Here is an 11,368-nt window from a genome sequence, read left to right as displayed (position 1 = left end):
GGTTTTCAGAAAATATTTTCTAACAGCGATGGACCTGATAACTTCAGCAGCTCTGATTTTGCTTCTGATACAAAACACAGGTGAGACTCGTTTCAGCTTACATTCTTCAACACATTTTTTGAATAGCACATTTCAAGAGAGATGTTTTTCATTGACTCCTCCCTCAGATAGAGGGGCTGAAACCTGCAGTGAGTATAAATTCTACATGTTTTGTAGGCTGACTCCAGTATTTTTAGACAAAAGATATATAAAATGTATACATTTAATTAATGTTGTATACATATTGAAACAGCATTTAGAGCCTAATACTGAATGTTAACAGTTAAAGCCTCTGAAAACTTAATGTCAGGTCTTATTATATATCTATGACTCAAAGTAATCAAATTTAAATTTAAAAAGCTAAGCTGGCTGAATCTGAATTCAAGAAATGTCCAAACAATGAAAATGCATCTGTAGAGTTCATCTGTATGGGCACATACCAACAGGGCTCTATATAGAAACTTTCGGTCCAAATTTTCCAGTGCAAAACTTTCTCCATTGCAAATACTGTATGACAATAATCAATTTCTAACTAAAACTTCAGCTGTCAAATCTGCACCACAGCACAGCTCTTTTACTCCAGAACTTACCAGGGCGAGCTCATTAGTGTGTAGCAACAGCTTGTTATTTCAGTTATCTTTGAAGAAGGAACCTGTAAACATGACAAACGGTATGAGTGGTGCTGATATCAGTAGTTTATTGTATGTTAAGTCCAACACATTCAAAATAGAGGAAAAAAAAATAGAACAAAAAAAAAAAAAAAAAAAAGATTCTCCACCTGCAACACTTTTGTACTAGCAACAAGTAAAGGGTAAACACCGTAAAATTAAGATGGCAGCCAACTGTTTACCACACCTGCTAAAGCCAAGAAGGAACTTCTATTTCCATTCAAATGGGACTGGAATGATTCACAATGAGGATCCACTCAAATTAATTTTCAACCACGGGAAAATTATTTAACGCGATTTATTTTTCTTTTGAAGATCCTTTAAAGGTTTGGTTTGGAAAATAGGTGGGAGGGTTAAAAACCTCGGTGAAAAAAGATAACTATCAAAATGGAAATTTATATCCTCAAACATTTTGCCACCATTACGATGTCAAAAACACAAATTGGTCGGAAAGCATGATGGCTCTTCTTCGTCACCCTCTTCCTTGACCATTGCTGTAAAAAGTATGATTGCAGTCAAGTGCTTTAGTTAAGCGATTACCTGACAAATAAACATTCAGGGGTAGAGGTACCGATCACAAACTGTCTGTTAAAAACACTCACGGTCAAAGAGCTGCAGCTTTTCTGTAAGATTAGGTCAAAGACTGATGGTAACAAATTAAAAGGTCTCTATTGAAAACTTATCTCACATCTCAAAATATTTAATCTCAACTACAAAAAGGACAAGAGCCGAGCATTACTGTGGAAAACTACATTAAATATGCCATGTCTGTACATCAAATCTGGTTTTAACTGCAAGAAAGCAAATATTACTTAATGCGGATAACAAGATGAGCACTGGTGTGTTTTTTCACTGCCACATGAGGAATTTGGAGAGTGTTGAAAATTACAGATTGTCCCAGAAATGTTGTAAATAGTGCAATACCACCAGCCAAGGAAGACCTCATTCGTATATTTGTCCAGAAAAATGCTACATCGATTTCACTTCCCCTTTCAGTGCAAGATAACAAAACAAACAAAACAAAAAGGATCAGGTTTTCCTTTTCAGTTGAAACCAAAATGTCTTCCCTCCCTACCAAGTGGTAAAAGAAAACGCATTGGAGGACAAGAGAGACTGGTGTGGCATTCAAATCAGACTTTCCTTGACTGGAAAAACTATAAGAACACAAATAAGCACAATGAATACGCAGCATATGAAAATACAAATGCATAAACGGCTAGAAAAGAGCACAATTATTTGCTAGTCGGTAGACCGGAACTACGGCCAGCCCAGCGACACAGATCTTTACAAAATTGTTGTTGAGAAAAGAACAGTCTGACAACTTGTGAGTCCAGAGATTAACCCAAGTGCTACCATGAGTCCCAAAAACTATGGTCAAACTAAAAAGTATCAACAGAATCTGAGTCAGACTGTGAGACATTTGTCCTTTCCAAACTGCAAACCTTAGTTCACTGAAATTATTGTGTAGAGCCATGACTTGTTAAACCAAGAAGCAAGCATTTTCCCGCATAATCTTTAATGTACCTTTTGTTTGGGGGGTGGGGGGGTTGTTCTTCAGATACACCTCTTAACCATTTAACAACAAAACTGGAGGCACCTATTGTCTCTACAAAACCCAGAACAGACACGATACAAAACAAATGTACAAAACTCACAGCAGATCATCTTAGGTAGTAAAACAGTATGGAAAAATGAAATATGCCCCTGAAAAAAAAGAAAACTAAAACTTGTGAATACTGCAATCTCTTTTTCTATCTGATCCCAAAAACAATATTTCAAAAGGAGCAGCTCAATAATAGGAGGCGGAAAGCCTCGAGCCGCTTTACTCTAGTAAGACTGGAAAAGGTGAAGTAGAAGGCACCACTCATGCTCTTATCAAGTTGAGAGAGAAGTGAAAACAAACACAGAAAACAAAACATACAGTAAACTATGATTTCTGCTGTACATTTATTCTGTTACTCCGCACTTAAGAGAGGAAGGGAGGGAAGAGGGAGGGAAGGTGTCCATCCCAGTTTCGCGGTCTAGCTGGCAGGAAAAAAAAAGAAGAAGAAAAACAAACTTGGAATCAAAAGAAAAAACTGAGCGAGCCGCCATCATTACCACCACTCTTCTATTGTTCAACTTTGTGTATCCTTTGTCCCGCCACGCATTTGGTGAAAGTCCAGGATTTTAGCTTTTTCTTTTATTTGATTTATAAATGAGGAAAAATATAATGTAGATTTGCTTGTCATCTTGTCCATCCAGCAGTAATTGAAGCTTGTTTTGGGTCAGAAGTGTGAAAAGTACATTGGTCACAGCAGACAGGCTGTGAGCGAGGCCTGCCCCGGAAAGTCGTATCGTTTCGAGACAAAACCGGTCTCTCCAGCTGCGGTCCAAGCGTGGATGTCAATGTAATACGACAAAAGTACCCATTAGTGCATATTGATGAGTGCATTATGCAATTTTGAAGCAGTGGTCTCTCAAAAAGGAAAAAGTAAAAGGCAAGCTTTTCCCCTGGAACTGCACAAATTTTGCATCTCACTCTTTTCCGACAGTAACGGGCAGAAAACTACCATATAAAATGTGCAATAGAGGGATTTCGTGAAGCAGCGCCCCAGTTAAGTCAAGGCATATAATCTCTTTTCCAAATGATGGGCTGTACTATCGTAGTTAAAAGTCTTATCAGTCCCTCCTAATGTGGCAGATTACTCCTGGTTGGTTCGCCTTTTTTCCACAAATTTACAAATTAAAGTTTGTGAATTCTTGAGATACCCGAAAAGGATGCTCAGCTCACAACTAATAAGCGCATTTTTTTTGTTTGCTTATTTTGTTTTGTCTATTTCACAAACAAAAGGTTGACAGGCTGTGTCACATTCCAAAGCAAAAGAGGGAACAAAAAAATAAAAAAATAAAACATAAACCAATATATACGTTCATACATGAAGATTTCTTTTCGTTAACGAGAACGGTTGAAGATGAAGAACACGGTACTACTTCCACACTGCAGGTGGTGCTCTTCTCAGCGGCGCTGGGTCGTGAAGCGACCTTCTCCCTGGCCACCGGAGCCTCTTCCGGAGCCCATGCCAGGTTTGGGGGCCATGCCGCCTCGAGGTGGTGGTCCCCTCCCGTCACGTTCTCGCATCATTCCACTTCCCACGATGCCTCTCGACCCCCCGGGGCCTCGGTCGTTGCGCCTCATGTCCCGGCGCTCATCTCCTCCACCGCGGGTCTCTCGCTCACGCACCGCCCTCGTCTTCTTCTCCTCCACATTCAGACGCACCTCGCCTCGAAACATGATGGGCTGCAGGGAGAAAAGAACAGTCAATTTGGGAGAAACTTGAGCACTGAATATTTCCCCGATACATTTCACAGCCCACTTCATTCACTGGTTTGTCAATCTGTCCCAGACGCCATGTAAGCACTGCTGTGTCACACAGGTCTGACTGAACAAGTTCAAATACATGCAAGCACACAATGCTGGTGGATTACTTTGTAAAACTTGAGATTGTCACAACAAAAAAGACAAAAGTCTGGTTATTCACATATCTAAATACCCAGGTATTAGATATGTGTAGGTATAGGGCATTTACTTTGTGTATTGGTTTATTGGTATTTCAATAGATTTCGTGAGCATCAGGTACATTTAAAGCGGGATTATTTTGTGTAGAAAGTGTTATTATCTGCAATTTAGACAAAATGAATCCACCTCATTCATAACAATGACACCAGTGAGTTTCTACCACAGCGGGCGGGTGGGGGGGTAGAGAGAGAAAGAGAACACAGTGACACAGTTCTATGTGTTTTTTTAACTCAATGCTATAGTTGTTCTGAACATTTGCCTTATATATCCGTTACTGACATGACAATGTGAATTTACATGTGTATTATAACAAACTGTGTCACATTGTAGACTAGTTGCAGAAATGTGTGTCACCAAACCACCACCAAATAAAAGTGGGTAATGGAATTTCAATACATGCCCCTTCTACCTTGGCCCCCAGGATTCTTTGCACTGGATCAGAGTCGTCAAAGACCACGAATCCAAAGTTGGGCAGCTTCCCACCAACGCCCTTGGTGTTGATCCGCAGCTCCACTACATTTCCATATGCTGCAAGAAAAAAAGGGAGTGTAATTTAACTAAAATGTATTCACATTTAAAAAAAAACTAAGTTTACGCGCCATTGGAAAATGTATTAACAAAGTGAAACATACTCATGAAGAAGTCTTTGAGCTCGCTCTCATCAATGTCATGTGGGAGGTTGCCAACAAAAAGCTGGTGACTGTCTGGGTATCGGACAATCCGCCTGCTGTCCATGTCTCCAGGTTCAGCATCTCCCCGGACACCTGCACGTCACAACACCACATCAGAGCAGCTCACGTGCAAAATCAAAATTCAAGAAAGCTAAATTCCCTGCATCAAGAAAGTGAAACGCATACCACCCGTGAGATGACAATAACTAGAATAATATTCTCACTGAGTGATTGAAGAAAATCAAAAACAGGATTATAGATTAATTTAGATGTGACTTAAAAGGGTCATGTTTACCTTTGTTAACAAAACTCAAGTGTGGTTTCCCTGTTTGTGACTCCGAAGATGCAACACCATCTAATAGTGACAGAGAGGTACAAGCCGTGAGAATATAACAAATGGAAAGCCCAGAAAAAGAAAGTGAAACCCTTAATCTGGGAGAGTGTTGGCATTACCAGGCCTGGGCCCCCGCGCAGTAAAGGCCGGTCTGTCGCGTGTGCGCTGGTCTCTGGACCGAAGAGGTGCTGTCTGTGTCTCCGTCTTGGCTTCAACTCTGGGCTGTGTGGGGGAGGGGCGTTCCACAAAGAGACCACATCAACCACACATTCTTTTCATCATTGCTTTTACATGGTGGCCAGAGCATCAGTTTACGCCCCCCCCCCACTTGAGATAGTTATGCGTTTTATGTTATAACTGTTGTAACTGCTTTGAGTAATCGAAAGGGGAACAAATTATTGTTGTCTTATGTTTGTTTTGTGGTTGAAATCATACATATGTATGACATCTTGGTGAATAGAATTCAAACTGTAGGTTGAACTCTCCTTAGCCACTCTGTAGTTCACTAGTCTGTATGTAAATTTGTGCCAACAACTTAAACCACTTAAGGCTGCCTATGCGTTGCATTGTGTTGACCAACGTCTGTTAGTGGTCGTAATATTCCACAGCCTGTGATTGACCGTCCTCTCTAATCTTGGGTTTCTGCCAAAGTACGCTGTCTTTTAAACACAGTCTTTTGTTTGACTATAGAGAGGTAGGGCTGGGCAATATGACCATATAGTATATACCACGTGATGATATAGATTTGCCATCCATCAGAGATTTTAATCATACTGTCTGTTTTGTTTCTTTTCTTTAGGGACTCTCTTTAAAAAGTGCAAACCCCAATGGTCCAAAACTCACAACAGAAGAAGAGTTCTCCTCGCACAAACTTCCTCCATTGCTGCTGTTGACCATCATCTAATCCTCAATGTATGATTGAAATAAACAATGTGGTAGTTCCTTATATAGTGACCCATTTCTAATGTGCTCTGAGACTTTATTTCATTAGAAAGATTCTCAATAGTAGGTTACCTGTGAGCTTGGAGCTTTAACAACATGGGGTGGTATTCCAGAGGAGGGGACGGTGCCGCTAGGAGGCAGGTTTTTACTAGTCACCGAGGCCCACGAAAACGTCTGTGAAGGATGCAGTGATCACGGTTTACAACAAGAATTACTCAACACCTTACTCCAACATTAGTAGATGCATCTTTGGGCATGTTATTATTATTATTATTATTAACGCTGTTAAATTGGATGATATAGTACTGGACTGTTTTGATCATTTATGCAACTTGAGATTCTAGTATTTAATAATGTATAGCTTTTCATCACAACGTAAAAATTGAATAAAAATAAACTCTCCCTCAAGTTGCCCAACATCCATAATAAACAGCTTTTTATTAATTTAAAGAGTCTTACAATATAAAAAGGTTAGACCCAGCACTGCACCAGCCCGCTGTGACTGCCAGTGCTGCGGTTTGTGCTGGATGAATTTGAGTTGCTGCAGCAACCTGAAGTTAGGGACAGTTATTTTGGCTCTTCCGTTTAGACACACCAAGATCCAGCAAACTCTGACTGCTATGGCCCCTGATAACCTCATTCAAGGAAACCACTGAGAAGTAAACCATAAAGATACATCAGGCTTACCTTGGGAGGCTCCTGGGTGTTTGGTGGGGACTCCACAGGGGCCGGTGACGGTGCCTTCTCCTCCATCTCTTCCAGAACCTTTTCATCTACGTCAGGCTTTGTCTCCTCTGCTTTGGGCTCTGGTTCAGGCTCGGGCTCAGGCTCTGGAGCCGGCTCCTCCATGGGCTCCTCTACTCCATTACTATAGAACACAAATCTGCATGTGGTCACTTACACAGATAAAATGGCAAAATCCTGCATGCAAGATCTATTTTTTTTTTTTCTTCTAAAAATGATATGAGGTTTTAGCTTACGCGACAGGGTGAGGTTCATAATAAGTGGTGCTGTTGGGGCTTTCTTGAAGTGGCTCAGGGGATGGATGCCTCTCCTCTTGCTCCTCCTCAACTTCCTCCTCCGATTCTAAATTAGAAAAACAAAAACCATTTGGAAATAAGTTGAATCATCACCCTCACATTTAACCATGTAAACATCAACTAAAAACTCAAATTAAAAAAAGGACTGTTTGGGATATTTGTTAATATCTTACCTTCATCAAGCTCAGCTTCAGAGTCTCCAAAAACCTCATCCTCGTAACGGAAGATGTCATTGTGGACGTAGAACTTGTTCGCCACTGAACCCTAAGTGTCCATTATAAAAATTAAAGCCATTGACATTAAATTGAAAGACCATTAAATGTATTTTGCACACATTTGTGACTCAAATTATCTCTTATTTTTTGGAGTAATTTCACTATAGCAACAGTAACTCCAGATACCAGCTCTGTCCAAAATGTCCATTTCCATTCATTAAGCCAGAAATCTTTGCTATTGTTATTATCACTCAACCTCGATGCCTGTTAATAGTACTGTAAGGTAGAGCGGTACTCACTTCTGGAGCAAGCACGAACGTTTGCATAAACTTCCTCATGGGCTGACCGTTGTTCGACAGCTCTCCCAGGACCTGAACCACCACTCCATCACTCAGTGTGGCATGGGCATCCACATGCCGGATCTTTGTGTGGCACTCACTGAACTGCAGGGACATGACCTTCTTGTGGATTTCCTAAGAGATGCAGAGACAAGTGGATAACCAGAAAAATGAATGAAGAGAAAAGAAGAGGACAAATTAGTCAAAATCAACATCGTTTTGTAAATCAAAAGATATTCCCATGCTAGAAGATCTGATTCCCATTAATGTCAAGAATTTGGCAGACAGCAACGATCCGCCAGTGTGTTTACTTTCACAGTCATTACTCAGCTCAACCAAAAAAGCAGGGTGATGCTGTTTATTTTGTATGTCTGACTCAATCACCAGAAATACTGATATATAGAAATATAAAGTTGTCACAAAAAAGCAGAAAGTATTATACAATTTGACAATCCTGTCAACATTGTTTCTTCCTTTCTAAAATGGTGCCAATTATTTATTTTCATTAAAAAAGGAATACTTATTTTTTGACCAAAGTGAATAAACTCGTAGTATACACCTATTACAGTGTTTGCAATGTGAATCTTCATTATTGGGCCATAGCACCTACCGCTTGCCCGTACACCGCTTCCGCCAGCTTCCCACTCGGGTCCAGTCCTCCATGAACATAGGAAGAATTCCTCCCATAAAACCTAATTGCACAACAATAGGAAGGTTAAACAGCATGACCAAAACCTACAAATTTAGTGTCTTCTACATCACATTTTGGTAGTTACCTGTGCAGGAAATCTGGTGCCTTGTTTAAGAGTGTGTAATACTGCCTCACAAACTCCCGCCCTACAAGCAGGGGACTTGGCTTCTCCATCACCATTTCTTTGGTAAACAATATTAAGTGCTGAAACAGAAGATAAACAAGGAATTAATTGTAAAAATGGCATCTAGAAATGTAACACACACACACACACACGTTTATAAAAGGCACAATATAAAAAACAATGCAGTCCAACACTACAGCTTTGTTATCAACACTACATTCAAGAAAAGGTTTAGTCTTTATTTTAATTATATAGTTTTTGTCAAAAGAGACGTTGATAGGACTTTTTGGTCATTTTGGAGGCTGAAGTGTATGGTTCTGGTGAATTGTATTGCATATTGAGGTCTCCAACATTGTATCTTAATATCTTATTACTTGGTGTAACACAATACAATTCAAGTGCACCACATAATAACTACAGCCTAAAGAAATGACCATATACTTGAAGCAACACTTCAAAATTCAACTTCCATAAAGGTTTTTGTACAGGACTGTAATAATTTAGCTAGCCTACCTAACGAATTTGAGTGTAGGATATGACTTAAGCTTAGAGTTAGTTAGACCGCCAACGTTATCTGAAATATTTAAGGCCAGGCAATTTTAAGGAAGACCATTTTAGTTTTCATGAACGCTTGTTGTACAGCAGGTAAACAACAGTTGGGTTGGAGTAGCAAGTAACGTTACAGGAAGTACAAAAGGTCAATCACGTCTACTTTTAAAAGAACAAAGTTCCACTTTTTGTCTCATTAGGGTTATGTTTTATTACATCCACAGCAATCATATTGCAGAAGCAAGATACTTGACTGTTAAGCTAGCTGGCTAACACACTAGCTAACACACAACTGCGCCATCACGTTCATCCAATGAGACAAAGAAGGAAACCGGGTGTACATAAAAAAAAGGGAAGCAATTGATGCAGGTGTTCAAGTTTGGCAGCGGGGAGAACGAACTTTACTACAAATAAATCCTACTTTTAAACAGTATATAGTACATATCATACGAGTCAAACACACGCGTGCATCCTTTGTAGATAAGTGGCCTACTGTATGAGTTAGTTAGGCCCTCCATGTCCATGCTAACAACATTTGGCCATTTCTCACATTTGTCGCATGTATATTAGCCAAATGACATAACAGATTCATAATTTGTATTGTAGGTTCCTGTCCTAGAAATTAGGCGCCTACACTGTCAGCTAGGTCAACGTTTTCTAGAATACAAAAACAACGGAAGGAATACAGACTGAACTTCTGGTCTCTTTGCTGTCATCTCAAATGGCTAACGTTAGCCCGGCAAACAGGAAAGCAACGCGAAGCTTGCGACATGCTAGCTGGTTAGCTAACATTAGCTTAAGCTAACTTGTGGCGTCGTCGGTTTTTCTTCAGTCGGCTTATATACGTTTTAGTTTGCAGGAGAAACATATTTCAAGAAACACAGTCATTGTAGATAAACACAGAAAAGTGACACCTGACGAGACGTTACTTTGTTGTACTATCGCACAAACACAACTTGCACGCTGATTGCAAGCGGGGAAAACCACCAAGCCGACACAACGTTGAGGTGATAGCCATTGTAACCAATAAAGTAATGTCATACCAGTGAGACTCAACAACACACATATACTACTCATTTCTAATAAATTGCATCATATTCGATAGAACTCGTAGGTAATATAAAGTTGCCTCAAACTTTAGAATAAATGACCCCCAACTTACATCGACTGTCAAACCATCATCAATGAAACAAATTGAGTGCTATGCTAGCTCAAAGAAAACAAAGAAAAGGCAGATTTTAGCAATTTAACTGACACTCGTGATATTTAACTAAATATCGAGTGTGGGCTCTTTGTATAGTAGCGGGATGCCTAACTAGATGGCAACGTTGTGCGATTACTGTATGTCTAGTCGTGGTTTTGACCAACGTTAGCTAGACAATGCGGCTAACGTTAGCTCGTACAGTCAACGTTAGCTTGTCAACCGTCTCATAGCGTTGCTTAGAGGAGGCTCACTTACCTTATGAAAGACCTATCTATGTAGACAGAATTATTTGTAATAAATATCAACGAGTAAACCGACTGTAAACTGCTCTGAAATATCCCAGAGGTAATAGCGATATTTCCCTCGCTTCACTAACTAACAGTTTATGATCTCTGCTGTCCCAGAGATTGCAGATTTAAAGTGATAGGTTCTATTTATTGTTATACCCCTGCAATCTGGGGCAGGGAACCCCCATCACAAAGATTCAGCCAATGGGCTGTTTACACTAGGCACCATAAATCATGACGACAGAGAGATAACCACGCCCCCCAAACTTTCTACTAATGCTGTCCCAAAAAATATTTGACTGATAGACAGACAGACAGACAGACAGACAGACAGACAGACAGACAGACAGACAGATAGACAGATAGACAGATAAATAAATAGATAGATAGATAGATAGATAGATACTTTTTTATATCCTGCAAGGGGAAATTTGTTTGCTATAGCAGCATTATGATACAGGTAAGCAATCAAAGTAACAGAGTAAAAAATAAAAAATATTCAGTATAAAAATGCACAATATATACAATAAAAATAACAGAGTAAAAAATATTAAATGTAAAAAACTTTGTTAACTGTCAGTTCTTATTTTATCAATGGACTCTGTTGTTAAAAGAGCATGCATGCTGAGCCAACCTAAATAAAAAAATAACAATAGGCATACAAATCAACAACAGCATGGGAGAGAGGAGAAAAGACATATAACCCA

At 39.7% G+C, this 11,368-nt stretch overlaps 1 protein-coding gene across 2 annotated transcripts; it reads right to left on the bottom strand.

The window, feature by feature from the left end:
- Positions 1 to 712: 712 nt before the first annotated feature.
- Positions 713 to 10,790, bottom strand: g3bp2a (G3BP stress granule assembly factor 2a). Of its 2 annotated transcripts, none has more exons than XM_068726745.1 (13): positions 10,630 to 10,790; positions 8,583 to 8,701; positions 8,417 to 8,498; positions 7,768 to 7,941; positions 7,427 to 7,517; positions 7,194 to 7,299; positions 6,901 to 7,081; positions 6,286 to 6,387; positions 5,391 to 5,493; positions 5,233 to 5,292; positions 4,899 to 5,030; positions 4,667 to 4,794; positions 713 to 3,987 (listed from the first exon to the last, which is right to left on the bottom strand). In XM_068726745.1, exons 2-13 carry the CDS (start codon positions 8,675 to 8,677, stop codon positions 3,706 to 3,708), a joined length of 1,536 nt encoding a protein of 511 aa, XP_068582846.1. In that variant the 5' UTR covers positions 8,678 to 8,701; positions 10,630 to 10,790; the 3' UTR covers positions 713 to 3,705. The 2 variants fall into 2 exon arrangements, with proteins under 2 accessions (XP_068582846.1, XP_068582847.1); XM_068726746.1 differs by having other exon boundaries at positions 4,676 to 4,794.
- Positions 10,791 to 11,368: the final 578 nt, after the last annotated feature.

This window comes from Cebidichthys violaceus, unplaced genomic scaffold (genome assembly GCF_023349555.1).
Source record: "Cebidichthys violaceus isolate CVI_PGR_0920_01 unplaced genomic scaffold, fCebVio1.0.p SCAF_4, whole genome shotgun sequence".
NCBI classification, from domain to species: domain Eukaryota; kingdom Metazoa; phylum Chordata; class Actinopteri; order Perciformes; family Stichaeidae; genus Cebidichthys; species Cebidichthys violaceus.
Note: the sequence above shows the minus strand (reverse complement) of the source record. Positions and strands in the feature narration are given on the sequence as shown.

What these genes read in the sequence shown, in the direction of transcription:
- g3bp2a (XM_068726745.1), bottom strand. Translation starts at nt 8,677, where the DNA reads ATGGTGATGGAGAAGCCAAGTCCCCTGCTTGTAGGGCGGGAGTTTGTG. An exon ending in TATGAACCTCACCCTGTCGC is followed by an intron (nt 7,082 to 7,193) that starts GTAAGCTAAAAC and finishes TGTGTTCTATAG; the next exon opens with TAATGGAGTAGAGGAGCCCA. An exon ending in TTAAAGCTCCAAGCTCACAG is followed by an intron (nt 5,494 to 6,285) that starts GTAACCTACTAT and finishes TCCCCCACACAG; the next exon opens with CCCAGAGTTGAAGCCAAGAC.